The 14,251-nt window shown below is 52.4% G+C and overlaps 1 protein-coding gene across 4 annotated transcripts in view; it reads right to left on the bottom strand.

The window, feature by feature from the left end:
- Nucleotides 1–14,251, bottom strand: part of CBFA2T2 (CBFA2/RUNX1 partner transcriptional co-repressor 2) — a 66,515-nt gene that overhangs the window by 9,594 nt on the left and 42,670 nt on the right. For all 4 annotated transcript variants that reach the window (XM_054218666.1, XM_054218667.1, XM_054218669.1 and 1 more), the window contains exons 2-5: nucleotides 7,950–8,093; nucleotides 3,904–4,145; nucleotides 1,616–1,705; nucleotides 874–1,055 (exon numbers count right to left, since the gene is read on the bottom strand). In XM_054218666.1, the coding sequence (XP_054074641.1) occupies nucleotides 874–1,055; nucleotides 1,616–1,705; nucleotides 3,904–4,145; nucleotides 7,950–8,093 (658 nt within the window). The remainder of the gene's footprint in view (nucleotides 1–873; nucleotides 1,056–1,615; nucleotides 1,706–3,903; nucleotides 4,146–7,949; nucleotides 8,094–14,251) is intronic.

Raw genomic sequence — 14,251 nt, 5'->3', positions numbered from 1 at the left:
CATCCTTCCCAGCCCTGACAGTGCCTCCGCTCCGCTCGCCGGGTGGGGAGGAGGAGAACGGCTCAGCTCTCCAGCTCAGGCTTTTTGGTGCTACCCAACAAGTCCCTCTGGAGCAGAACCTGCCTGAGAGAGGATCCCAACCTGAACTCACATTGCAGGAGAAGTCATCATGGAAGGGTGAGAGTTTGAATGGACCTTAAAGATCATTCAGTCCCACCTCCCACCAGACCAGGTTGCTCCAAGCCCCGTCCAACCTGGCCTTGAACCCCTTCAGGGATGGGGCAGCCACAGCTTCTCTGGGCAACCTGGGCCAGGGGCTCACCACCCTCACAGCAAAGAATTTCTTCCTGATATCTACTCTGAATCTCCCCTCTTTCAGTTTAAAACCATTTCCCCTCATCCCATGGCTCCCCTCCCTGATCCAGAGTCCCTCCCCATCTCTCCTGGAGCCCTTTTAGGGACAGGAAGGGGCTCTAAGGTCTCCCCGGAGCCTTCTCTTCTCCAGGCTGAACCCCCCCAACTCTCTCAGCCTGTCCTCACAGCAGAGGGGCTCCAGCCCTCCCAGCATCTCCGTGGCCTCCTCCGCACCCTTTCCAACAGGTCCATGTTCTTCTCATGTTGGGGGCTCCAGAGCTGGATGCAGTACTCCAGGTGGGGTCTGACGAGAGTGGAGCAGAGGGCATGCAGGGCCAGAACCACCTCCCTTGCCCTCCTGGCCATGCTTTGGTGTCTTATTAACAGCCAGAATAGCTGTTGGGAGTGGTAAGATCCTACAGTTTAGCCCTGGATGCTGCTTGAAGCTTTAACAGCAGCAAAGTTGAAACAAAATTCACGACTTCAAGAACTTGGCAAAGAGATGAAAGCTGGTTTTACCTGTCCGGACTGTGCCTCTTCCCATTCCCGTTCACCTCGATCAGCAGCTCGGAGGAGTCGGCAGGGGACGTGGTGTTTGTGTTCAGCAGGATGTGCTCGTGCTGCGCCAGGTACTGGGAGGGCGTCTGCTTGGCAGCCCGGGCGCAGTGCAGCAGCTCTCTCTGCAGCAGCGGGAGGTTGGCCTGGAAAACAAGTACGGAAAATTAGGCAGGCTGCGGGCAGGCGTTTCCAGCAGGTTTGCTCTTCATATAAACCCTCAGAGCAATAACACCTACAGCCTGTGGCCCCGACTCAGCATCCTCCAGGCCCTGGTGCCTGCACTGTCAGATTTACCCGTATTTTCTCAAGAGCTGAGGATGACCTGACATCAGTGCGCCCAAAAACCAAGTATTGTGGGAATCGCTCTGTGCTTCCAGCATCTAACCACCCCAGACACGGTCCGTACACCAACGTGTCAAATATTCTAGATCTGAACATTTGCAAATAAGATTATAGGATCAGAAGCTGCCGAATGGAGCTTGGTTTGTCTCCTTTATCCCTAACATACAAGCAGACATATGTGGCACTCGTTATAACGTGAGCTTTCCGCAAGCCAGTCCCACATGGCCACTGCTACGGTCTGTGCAGTCTGTCTTGGACTTCAACAAAATTGCCGCGGCGGTTGAAACGAGAGCTTTCCCAGCAACGACACACTGCCAAGCGGCACAGACCGGCACACGGAGCCCCACCAGCTCCCTGTCACCTTCAGAAAGGGGATCACAAATGGCCGGAGGGGGAAGTTCGTCGCCTCTTGCAGCTTGCAGTGAAATTCCTCGATTGTCACCGTTGAGTTCTGGGAAAAGAAATTAAGAAATGAAATGACATTTTGTTCTTATTTTTAGACATGTGGGAAACAGTTCCAAATGAACAGAACTGGAAGGGAGACTGCATCTGCCACGACAGGACTGACAATGTTTGCATCAGATCCTGCCTAACGCAGCCAAAAAGACGCAGGCCAATGGACTAGAAATGCTGCACCAGGCGAGGGGTGAAGGCTGTGCACAGCCAGGCGCTGCCCGCTTGAGCATCCTCCCAGCCCGGACCGGCTCCAGGAGACAGCAGGACCCAGCCGGCACCTCCTGCACCCTGGCCAGGTGGCCTGGGACAGGCTGCGGGGAGCCAGACAGCGATTCCAGCTGCTCAGAGCTCTGCATCTTCCTCTCCTCCTTCCTCCCTTTCAGCTTATCTCATCTAACCCATCCACAAAGTCACCACCAGTCCACTGCCTGCCCCACCAGCATGGTCCTCCCCTGGCCCAACCTTGCATACCCTGTGGCCGTTTAGGCTGGGTGCTCCCTGGGACAAGCAGCATTTAATAACTTGCATATAAAAAGTCCATCCCTGCAGCAATTACCGCAATCAATAGTGAGAACAACAGCCAGAGGAACCTAGACAGCTTATCCTTTCACTTCCAAAAGGAAAACGATATCCAAAAGGATGCCCTACATCCACTGAAATATATATACACCTTCCTTCTTCAGCAGCAGCATTTTGGTTCAGGTGTTCCAGCCCCCGAGGCCGTGGACAGACCCCTGTTTGCTCTGCCCACGCCAACCTTGGACGCAGAAATACTGCAGGCTGCCTGCAGGCCAGCTACCTCTGCTGCGGGCTGAGCCTCAGAAGAAACCTGCCAAAAAGCAGAAGCTAGCTCAGGAGCAGCGCTGGGTGCCGCAGCGGAGCGCAGCCGGGCCGGCGGCGTGGTGCCCGTGCTCCAGGGTTTCCATCCAGGGCGTGGGGCTTGCGCAGTATTTCTACCAGTCAGTTTGTATACCTGCAAACAGTAGTCACAATTCCTTCGCAGGACCTGTTCGCTTGTTTTTTGAAGGGTGTTTTCAGCTCTCGGTAGCTGCAGAAGGGCATGAGGGCGCAGAGGCACCGTTAATGCAGGCACCACCTCCAAGCCCAGCTCTTGCAAACCCAAGGGTGGGAGTGTAGAAGAAGGGCAGAGGACGCGTACAAGTTATTTACCAAGCCTCTTCCTGTAGCTTCACCTTCAGATTGTCGCAAACAAAGAATCAATGCCTTTGGCAATGCGGGCAAATATGCGATCAGCAAAGCGGCAGCACACCAGAAGCCCAGACCTCCTATCTCGCAACAGCCTTCCCATCTTCTGCAGACCTTGGTGTCACCCGTGCTGTGTTAGTGGGCTTGGATAAGACATGCAATAGCAGCCCACAAAGAGGAAAAAAGCCCTTTAAATACACGCCATGTTCACCACCGCGTATAATAAATGAAATCTTTGAAGCGCCACGATATTCCCTACACGCTTAGAATCACAGAATAGTTTGGGTTGGAAGGGACCTTCAAAGGCCATCTAGTCCAACCCCCTGCCACGAGCAGGGACATCTTCCACGACATGAGGTTGCTCAGAAGCAACTTGAGAGCAGAGAAGCACCAACAGCTTCCCAGACCCAGCTCCTGACCGGCACCTCTGCTTTTTCCATTACACCCAGCCGCCCCGCCGAGGGAAGCAGCGCGGAGTTCGCACACACTGAAGTCAGTGCAGCGCTAACGAAGCGGTGGCTGGAACTGGCATTTTTTTGTAAACTGATCCACGGTCAGGGCCAGGTAATCACAAATCTGCACAAGCAAGAAAACACCTCTCTAGTACCAAACTACAGGCTCCCCTGAATCGTGTGAAAAGTTTCATTTACGAGGGGAAATGGAGAAACGCAGCATTGCCCATGGCTTCCAGCGAGCCCATGGCACCAGGGCTGTATAAAAAAGCTTAGTCTAAATCTTTCCAGGTTTTCTTAAGTTCATCTGCACCCAAGCTCATGCCAAAGCTTTTTGAAGACATAAAAAAAAAAAAAAAAAGTCAGCAACTTTAGCAGAAAACATTAAACATTACAGAGTCTTGCTCAGTCAACAGCTCTGCTTATGAAGACGTAAACAGAAAATATTGTGTAACACGGGCACGGGCCGGCTGCCAGCATCCCATCGCCAAAATGGTCTGGCAAAAGCAAAGTGGGGCCGGTGTGCAGGGCTTACCACCAACGCCAGGACAAGGGTCCGGACCTTCTCCCCGATCTCCGGTGAGATGTCGTTGCCGAACTGCTGGAGGGTAGTGAGGAAACGCTTCAGCTTGCTGAGCTGCCGGGCGCCGCACGTGGCCGGGAGCTGCTGGTTCGTCAGTGAGGAGGAGGAGGAGGAGGAAGGACCGTTGCTGAAGCGCTGGGGTGGGGATGGTGCCCCATTCAGCGTCGGGGGGGAATGGTTTATTCCGTTGGGCACTGCAAACAGGAGACAGAACCGTTATTGAGCCTCGGATGGGCATGTCTCTGCAGTCTGGTGGTTAAGAGGATCCATCTTCCACCCAAGAGCCGGGAGCTGGTGCTTAATTGTCTCTAGAAAACAGGGCAAGAGCCAGAAACGGGGCAGAGCAGAGCCCGCAGGCAGTGCTGGAGGGCACCCAGAGATGGAGCTGGTCAGGGCAACACGTGTGCCTTCTCCTCGCCCTCCCCTTGCACTGTCGGGATGCTCCGCAGCCCCCAGCGCAGGGGAACCACTTGCCCAGCCAAGGCGTCCCTTACGGGATCGCTCAGATGTGATTTACACCACAGCCAGTGAATTCCCTGACATTTCTCTCCTCCACTCAGCAAGCTTCATTTCCAGGGCCATCAAAGAGGGACAGAATGCGGACTCAACGGAGAAGGGACACCTCCATTCGCACTCGAGGCAGCCCGGGAGGACGCGGGGTCAGGCTGCAGAAAGCCAGTGCCGCGGCAGACTGAGCTGTGCCGTATGCTCAGCCCGAGGCATTAAATGTGCTTTAGCTCAAAGTTTACAGCCCTCGGCAAGAATTACCGAGCAGCGTTTTCTGGTCTGCGTCAGGCAGAAAATGACACCAGATGATCCGAGTATCCTTCCCAGCCCCGTCATTTACAGTAAGTCATCAGTGCTCGTTACAGCCGAGGTCCCATTAACAGATACTGCGGCTCAGGTGCCTTCTCCTCACCCCGAGGAGAGCCGGCAGAATCCTGCCCCGCAGCGCCCACCCGCCTACCTCCCCGGGGATTTACAGCGAATTTCGCAAACGCAGTTGTTTTTTCCAACCTGGTCCCATCTGCAACTTTGCCTCCTGTAAGCGGCGAGCACGTCAAAACAAAACGAAGGGTTGGAAGTTCGGGAACTCGGCAAGGGATTAAAATAAATTGTTGACATCCCCGCACCACCATTGTGCAATCTAAAGCCCTGTCTGAAGAGCAGCTGTGCGCTGGGGGCCCCAACTCAGTACAAACCCAGAATTTTAGAGGTGAAAAGTACATCATTGTAAATACAGTTTTAGCTGCTCCACTGGGCTATCCTTAAAAGCCCGGCCCTGAATCCCTCATGGATATAAGGGCTGAAGAGAAGACCACAAGCTCTAAAACGCATTTCAAACGGTGGCATTCAGAGGAGAAGCACTGAAGCCACCCAGCGGAGCTGCCGCTCGCACATGGGGCAGGGCAAGGTGTGTGCCGTGACGGCGCAGCAACTTGGAAAAAAAGATGCCGAAATTTCCACTGCAGCTTCGTGAGGATTACACCAAGTCCTCACAACCCCAGTGAGGGTTTTTCGGAGAAGGCAGGAGGTACTTGAACAGTTAAACGGCTCTGGGGCACGCCGGGGTCGGAGGCTGGAAAGGCTCCACGCACCTGGACTTGCCGTGGTGAGCACAGGAGGGAAACCGAGAAGATTAACCAGAGTCGGTTAAGATGCAAGGGAAAGATAAGGCCAAAGAGACCATCAAAGGTGGTTCCTGCTAACCAGGGGGTGACAGGCTCTTCTGGGGCATAACAAAGATGTGTCCTTTCGTAGACAAATGATGAAACGAAGGCAAAGGCCAGGATTGAGAGGATGGAGGTGCAAAGGCAAAGCAAGCTCATGCCTTTTGTTATGGAGCAATGCAACCTGAAAAACTCCTGCCCGCACCGGCTCCCCCAAGGCAGCAAAGGAGCAGAGACGTTCTGCAGGTACTTGCAGGGTTAGCTACCAGCAAACGCAGAGCTATGCGAAAGGCAAGGCTTCTGGCAATTACTCATAACGAGCACTTATTTCACAATACAAGTGTTATAAATAGGGGGGAAAGCTGCCCAGAGAAGCTCCTCTCAAACAGCAGAGGCCTGCGCAGCTCTGCGCTCTCCGGCGGCTGCGACCGAGGCGCTTTACCCCCTTCTCTATTTTGCTTCCTCTTATTCTTTCAAATGAAAGACCAGGGAGAGCAATGGGCTCTATTTATACCTGGGGAGAAGCAGGGGCTGTGTGACCCACCTGGGGGCTGCGGGGGACCCTTGGGAGAGGCTGCCAAGGATGGGAGCGGCGCGGACGTTGGTGGGCTGGGGCGATGCCAGGGAAGCGGAGCGAGCTGGGCTGGCTCAGGGCTGCCGTTAGACGCAGCCCCCATAACCGCTCTCACCCTGCCTGACCCTCCTGCAAACGGCGTTACCGCAGGGCGGCTGGCAGTTATCTGATCCTGCGCATCGCCAGGATCTGCTCTGCCACAGGCCACAGCGCCGGGCTGGTACCACGATTTCCAGGTGAGAAGACAGTGATGAAGCAAGTGAAGTGGAGTACGGAGATCGGTGGGATTACCGCTTTGGGAGAGGAGGATGAAAATTCCTGGGAAGATAAAAGTCACCATCTAGGGCTTCTCTGTTAAATTCTGCCTTAGGTCCTCAATAGTCAAAGGCTTTCGCTGTTTCTCCAACCCTTTTGTTAGCGATCCGCAGGCAGGCACGGCCTTCCTCCAGCACGCTCCTCCTCGCCTGCCCAAGCCATGGGCTTTTACAAGGCAGGGCACACACCCGCTGACTCTGACCAAGGCCTTTTGGCACCACCGAGAAGTTAAAAAGCAAGAATGAACTTCACTGCAGGTTGCATCTCTCATCTCTCTCTTGGAAAGAGACAATTAAGCCATTTGCAATCAGCAGATTCAGGCTCCTTGGCCCTTAGCAGCGTGCCAAGCAACCTCATTGGAAAAATTAATTTCTGTCACTTTGCTAATGGTCTTTTTCTGCCTGAGCAAAAGGAGAGCCATTAAAAACCCCTCAGCGCATTAAGATGGGGACAACGTGTCTGGCGGGATAACCCGGCGATTAGTGCTATTGCCAGCATCACGCAATACATCACTGTGTGTCCTGAAAGAGGCTGGATTGTAAATCTCCGAAATCCACTGCCAGCGTGAAACTCTGAGATATCCCAGACACTGTAGTGCACGGCAAAGCAATGCAGAACCAGCCAGGGAGACGCTCAACACGGGGGGAAAGGTGTGAGGAGAGCCTGGAAAATACATACTTGCCACGTGCAGGGCCAGATAACTCCGTGCCCAACAAAGTAAAGCAGCATTGCTCCGGAATAACGCTTTTTAAAAGATATTACATGGCTGAAATGTTGGCTAAGGGAGAAAAAAAAAAGAGTCTTTCCAGGCTATAAGAAAAGACTGTACGTCCATCCCGTCCGTGGAGTCACCTCTGAGCAACACCTTGCCAGAAGCAGTGGGTGCAAGGCCGTGCTAGAGCCGGGCAGGGCCGGGATCTACTGCGGCTTCATAGCAAAGATTATAAAGTGAAGATGGAGAAAAGAGAAGCTGGATGGACAGCAAGGAATTTCTGAGGCTGGGAAATTAAAAAAAAAAAAAAATAAAAAAGGAAAAAACTTTCTAATCTCAGCTGCAGAAACTCTGCCTGCAAAGTGAGATACAGTAGAGCGGGAATTAACTCCTCCAAAAGCTACAGTGAAAAGCTCTTGGCTTGTTTGAAGCCGACCTGATAAAGGACTGCAATTTCTTAAGGAGTTTATGGTGGAAATCAAGGCTGCACCTGCAGGGAGAGGGACTCAAGGCAGCACCGGGAGCGAGGTAGGAGCAGGCAGGGGGGTGGGATGGGGATTACAGACCCCGTCATACACCCTGCATATGTAGCAGAACCGCATGTAGCCGTCTCCCCTCCCCGACAGCCGTGCCGACGGCTGAGACACCCCCAGTGACTTCTACAAGCAGAGCCTTCCCTTCTGTCTCAAGCTGGTTGCAGGGAAAAGCAGCGTTACAGGGGTCTTACGTGCAGTCGGGGTGAAGGACACCGGGCGGGGGCCGCCGGGATTCACGGGGGGCAGCGGCGGCATGTTGGGAGGAGAGGACCTGGACTGGATCTTCACTTCCACGGGCGATCCAGGCATCACTGGCACCCTCTTCTCACCAGCAACTGTACGAAGAGAAGGTGGTAAAGCTTAGTGACAGTCATGGACAAGCATTTCCCTGCCCAGAACACAAAATTACAAGGGTCAAGATAAGAGGTGGCAGACACCCAGGGTGCAGCAGGTGTCCCGAGATGCTGCCGGGCAGGCTCAAGATGCCCGTCTTCACCACCCCAGTCTTTCCACCGCATCTTCCCACCCCTCGTGCCTGAAGATGCTTCCTCAAAGTATTTCTGCCTGTTTGCTTTGCTTTCCCCCCTCTGCCTAAGATCCCCTCGGCACTCCCCAGATGTGCCCACACGCACCTCGCCAGCGTGCACGGGGTGACCCTGGGGAGGGGTGCCACGATTTCACCCCCAGCCAACAAAAACACACTCCAAAGTGGCCACTTTGGCAAACAGCTCTCTGATCAGTTTTACAGGTTTGCTTTTTAAAAAAACCCTCACAAATTAGATGTTCCTGCACCTCCTCTTGCACCGGGGCCGTCCTCGCTGCCCAACGCAGCCTTGTGCACACACGCACCCTGGCACGCACCCCATGTTCATGCTGCCGGACCCTGAGACGGCTTCTCTGGAGGAACTGCTGGCTCGGAGCCATGCAACAGGCACCCCGGTTTGTAGGTGGGTGCCAGCCCCGTGTGCAGCAAGCAGCCGAAATCACCACGGAGCTGTAAAAATGGGCCGACATCAGCTATTCACACCCTCTCTCCTGCCTGGAGCCTCTAGTGTCTAATACAGCGCCAGCTCACACCGCAGCTTCTGTTTCAGCGTCTGAGGGTCCCACATGAGGACCACCGTCTAGTCGGATGTCCCAGCTCAGCCGAACATTGCAGCCATGCTCCTGGCTCCAGTTTGGCTGAAATCAGCCTAAAAAGGCATCCTTGAGGGAAAAGGAGGAAATATGTGTTTATGCAAGCCTTGGGGGCTTGGGAGGATTTTTTTCTAGGGTTTTTTTGGGGTTTTTTTTTGGTTTTTTAAAACCAGACAGCTCAGCAGATAAAGCCTAAGCATCTCCAGAAGTGCAGCTCCCATGGGAACCACCACCACCACGCCAGGGGTGCTCCATGCCAGTGGCTCCAGCATCCGGCTTGCACACAAGCGAGCATGGCCACTCAGCGAGGCAGCTGAAGGGGGCACGGCTGAAAAATGACACGTGTGCAGGGGTTCTGTGTCACCCAGGATCATAGAATCATAGAATGGTTTGGGTTGGAAGGGACCTTTAAAGGCCATCTAGTCCATCCCCGCTGCGATAAGTGGGGACACCTCCCACTAGACCAGGTTGCTCCAAGCCCCGTCCAACCTGGCCTTGAACCCCTCCAGGGATGGGGCAGCCACAGCTTCTCTGGGCAACCTGGGCCAGGGGCTCACCACCCTCACAGCAAAGAATTTCTTCCTTGTTTCTAGTCTAAATCTCCTCTCTTTCAGTATAAACCATTTCCCCTCATCCTATGGCTCCACTCCCCGGATCCAGAGTCCCTCCCAACCTTCCCTGGAGCCCCTTGAGGGACTGGAAGGGGCTCTAAGGTCTCCCCGGAGCCTTCTCTTCTCCAGGCTGAACCCCCCCAGCTCTCCCAGCCTGTCCTCACAGCAGAGGGGCTCCAGCCCTCCCAGCATCTCCAGGGCCTCCTCTCCAACAGGTCCATGTCCTTCTGCTGTTGGTGGCCCCAGAGCTGGAGGCAGCACTGCAGGGGGGTCTCACAGAGCGGAGCAGAGGGGCAGAATCCGCCCCCCCCCCCACAGCCGGCCACACTGCTGGGGATGCAGCCCTGGATGCTGGGGGCTTTTTGGGCTGCCAGTGCACATTGACGGGTCATGTTGAGCTTCTCATCAACCAACACCCCCACACCCTTCTCAGCGGGGCTGCTCTCCATCACTTCATCCCCCAGCCTGTATCGATACCAGGGCTTGCCCTGACCCATGTGCAGGACCTTGCACTTGGCCTGGTAGAACTTCTTGAGGTTGGCACGGGCCCAACTCTCAAGCTGTCCAGGTTCCGCTGGATGGCATCCCATCCCTCCAGCACGTCGACCGCACCGTGCAGCTTGGTGTCATATACAAACTTGCTGAGGGCGCACTCGATCCCACTGTCCATGTCACTACTGGTCCCAACACAGACCCCTAATCAATCCAGAGGGATCAGTCCTGATGCCTCGTTAAGCCACAGAAGAAAGGTATTAAAGCACATGCTGTAATCCAATCAAATTAGATAACAACCTAATTTGTAATCCACAGTTTTTACAAGTGTCTGTCAGCTGTAAGAAAATCACCTTTCAAGGCCTGGCAAAGCAATTAAACACTGTATTCCCGTAAGGCAGGGAAGCACCAAATAGATGGCAAAATTTCGCACTGAAATACAACCACAAAACCTGCTACTTCGCAACTCCTGACAACAAAGATGCTGCTTTCGAGCGCAGAGAAGAGGCAAACTGGCACCCAAGGCCTTCGTGCCGCTGGCCCGGAATCTGCTCTGTGAGCCCCCAGCACCTGCTCTGCCGCCCCGTGCCAGGCACGAGCTGGCTCCTTTATTGTCCTTATGGCAAGTCATCGTTAACGCCAGCAAGGTAACAAATGAAGTTCGTTATTCCTCGCATTCTTTTTTTGCTGTTTGCAGGATGATCTGCGCAAGAGGGAGCAGAGATGAATACATGCTGAAACCCCGTATTTTCCTGCCATTTCGGTGCAGCTGGAATAACTGAGGCTGGAATCACTATAAAACCGGTGTCTACGATATTTCCACGGCAGAAAGTTTGTGTCTTTATTTATTTATATCTGTTTTCAAAAAAGAAAAAAAAATTCTCGGCTTTCCTTTCACGAACAAAGTAAAGACACACCAAAACGCACTACGAATTTTAACATATAATAAACATATTAATATAATATTGTGAATTACTATTCACATACATTTGATCCAACTTTCCTATGATTTCACACTGATATGCCGACTCTCCCTGTCATATCCACGCGTGAATACGACGTTCAGATGAATGCCAATACATTGGTGTAGGAACAGGACATCACTCTTGCACGCCGGTACCTATTCCAGCAGGTGAGTTTATTGGCAAGAGCTGGAGGAGACAAACCCCTGCCGTTCCTCCCCATCAAAATAAATACAGCAAAATAGTCAAAAAGCAGGGTTTATGCAAGAAGGTGGGGGCGCTTCTATCACAAAAAGTCTGAGTTCACTCACGCAGGCAGGGAAGGGCAATGTTGCTAAACAACCCAAATTTTTCAATCAGAACAGCACTAATTGTACCTACCCACCGCTCGGTGCCAGCTGCCCGATGGCTGTCAGGGGACAGAAACCTCTTTGCTCAGAATACGGGAATAATTGCAAAACCGTGAGCTCATACACGAGAATCACGACCTGTCTGCACATTGCCTGGGGACAGAGACGTGGGATGTGGGTCATGCTCTTCTCTGCAAGCTCTCTGCCCATCTCCATGCCTGCTCAGCTGCTGCTAGCTCTTTCCTACTGCACCCCCCCCAATACCAACACATTGCCACCCCCTGCCACCTTCCAGCTTCTTCACCCCCTTCCTACGATACCCTCTTCCCCGGGCGTATATGGCCAACCTGATATTGCCATGCCCTGGAGAGAAACAGAGCGCGAAACCAATCCTTAAGGTTTCCCCTCTTTCCCCCTAGGGCACATTAAGAAAGCAGAATAGAGTCAGTTAGTTTACGAGGGGAGGAAAAAAAAGTCACATTGAATTCGTAACCCCAAAATAAAGCCAGCTACCGCTGGGCTACTGCACAAGACACCAAAACCAAAGCCCACGAGAAGCCAACACCTTCTTTTCCATCTCGCTCCTACAGACAAGAAGCAAAGAGGACTGTTAAATTTAAAAGCTTCCTGCTAATGACCTGGGGCATCTATAAATGCAGACAAAAACCCGTCTTTCTAAACCTCCTAATTTTTAGCCTAAACACGTCCGTTTAATGAGAATCATGTGAGCAAACCAGACTGTGAATGAGGACTTGAGTCAGTCTTGAGTTGACCCGGGGTAAAAACAAGCCAGTGAGATGGTCTCTGGAGAAATGCCGCCTTCCCAGTCTTTCTTCTGCTTTTCACTGTTTAGAAATATTTACTGGCTCACCAAGGGCAACATCTCAGCGCTGCATCCAGATGCACAGAGAGGAAGCCGAGATGCTCCTCAAAACGCCTGCAAGTCACTCCACTGTATCAGTCATCTGAAATCACGCTAGAGCGTCAAATGCTCTAATAGGTTATTGGATGATGCTCTAAGAGGAACAGTTCTTGTCAATGACTGAATACTCCAAGTGTCAGAGCAGGACATCTGCCTGAACTGGAAACATTGGGTTGCTTTCCTTCAAAAACACCTCCTTCCAAATCCTACCTGGACTTGGAATCATTTACAAATGTTGTTACTTTTCACGTGGTGCCTGCAGGACACAGACTGAATGTGTTGATGGCATAACAATTCTGCCGTCAAGGTGCCAAACGTCAAAACTTTGCACCCAGGCGCTGCAAAGGTTAAGCAGGGAAAGAGGCGGCAGCGAGGTGGCCACCCGGCCGGCTGGGAGAGCTGCCTTCCCGGCCTTGAACGCACTGGAGCTTCACATGGGCAGACAATTCACTCAGAGTAAAATGAAACCCGATCACGGAGATGCTGTTTTAGTTTTGGCTCGATGCAAGAATCTCATCTTCTCCAAGAGCCGATGAAGCCTGAAGAGCAGATTTCACAGCGATGGGAGCTACAGATTTCAGATGCTGCAAAGCTGCTGTCTGGGCGAGGACAGCTGTAGGCATATAGCAGTTGATGCTGCGTGCCCTATATATTTGCGTGTCCCATTTATGGAGCCCAGGTGTGCAAGAGACTAGAAAGCCCCAGAGCTTTGAATACACCTGAAACCCTTCATCCCTCTGCTCTTCAGTGACTCGCCGAAAGGCCCCGGGTTTATCTGAGTCCCCGCGCTGACTGTCGGTACGCACCGTATTTCCTTTGCTGCTCCAGTTCTCATCCTGGCGTAACAAATTAAGAAGGAGCATATGTTAAGATTAAGTGCAGCTGATGATTTTCTTTTCTGGAGGGGAGGAAGAGCTAAGTGAGAGAAGAGGAGAGCACGGCAGGAGAAAACCTGGGGTCTCAAATGGTCCTCGGAGAAGTCCCACTCCTGTGCTCCCAGGGCACCGAGGCTCCAGCTCTCCAACACAGCAGCAACATTTTAGAGGGGGCAGTTTCAATGCCCACTCAATAAATAAGATTTCATCACATTTATTTTCTTTAAAGAAGTCTTCTGCCTATGGTGTTTAGTACAAAGAGAGTGTTGCTGTGATAGGTAACCTCTGAAGAACGGCTAGCATTTCCTCGCTTTATAAACTCTATAAAGAAGCCACTTTATTAATCTTTTCATGCCTGTGGGTTTGAGAAAAGGGAAAAGACAAAAGAAAAAAAAATCGGGACAAGTTAGGGAGTATCTCAAGTATACTGGAATTTAAATGAATCCTTAAATGCCTTTGGCAATTAGAGAATAAACTAAGCAATGAAAAAGAAGTAAAAACACTGCATGAGGAAAACTGGATGTTACTTTCCCCCAAAAGCAAGATAAGGAACCGGAGAAGAAGCCACGAATAACTCTGGATGCAGACAGACACGAATGGTCTCCTCCCTGTCCGCTTCCCAGAGTTCAACATATAGTTCTGACAGATGGCAGAACAATATCAGGATGGGAGGTTTACGTTTATTAACAAAAAGCGGATTGTGAACCTGTCTCACATCCTTTCCAGGGCCATGACTCCTGGGTTGCATCTCCCACACGCACGGTTGCATTTCAAAGAGGTGACGGGCAGTGATGGAGTGCCCGAGGCTGGCAATGCTCCGCTCTGCAGAAGGATGCTCAAGAGAAAGCCCTGATCTAGCTGCAATGGTGGAGCGTCAGCTTGCCGAGAGCATGGGAAGAAAGAAAGAGTCACTGCTACGGTGCAGAAAACATGGATGCTTTATATGAATTTACACCATTTGCATGGGCACTATTTAACACCATCCAGCAACCTCTGTGAGTGAGCACATGGAGGACGTACAGGCTCTCAAACCCTGTATCAGCTCAAGGCAGTGAAGTCTTTCCTCCTTCCTCACGAATTTAAAGTCTGTGGCCGGGTGTTTGGAGGGCGCATACAGCATGAACATCGATATCTTCAAGCCATT

This window comes from Rissa tridactyla, chromosome 12, assembly GCF_028500815.1.
Source record: "Rissa tridactyla isolate bRisTri1 chromosome 12, bRisTri1.patW.cur.20221130, whole genome shotgun sequence".
Lineage (NCBI taxonomy): Eukaryota > Metazoa > Chordata > Aves > Charadriiformes > Laridae > Rissa > Rissa tridactyla.
The sequence above is the reverse complement of the archived record's forward strand: the minus strand, read 5'-3'. Positions and strand labels throughout refer to the sequence as shown.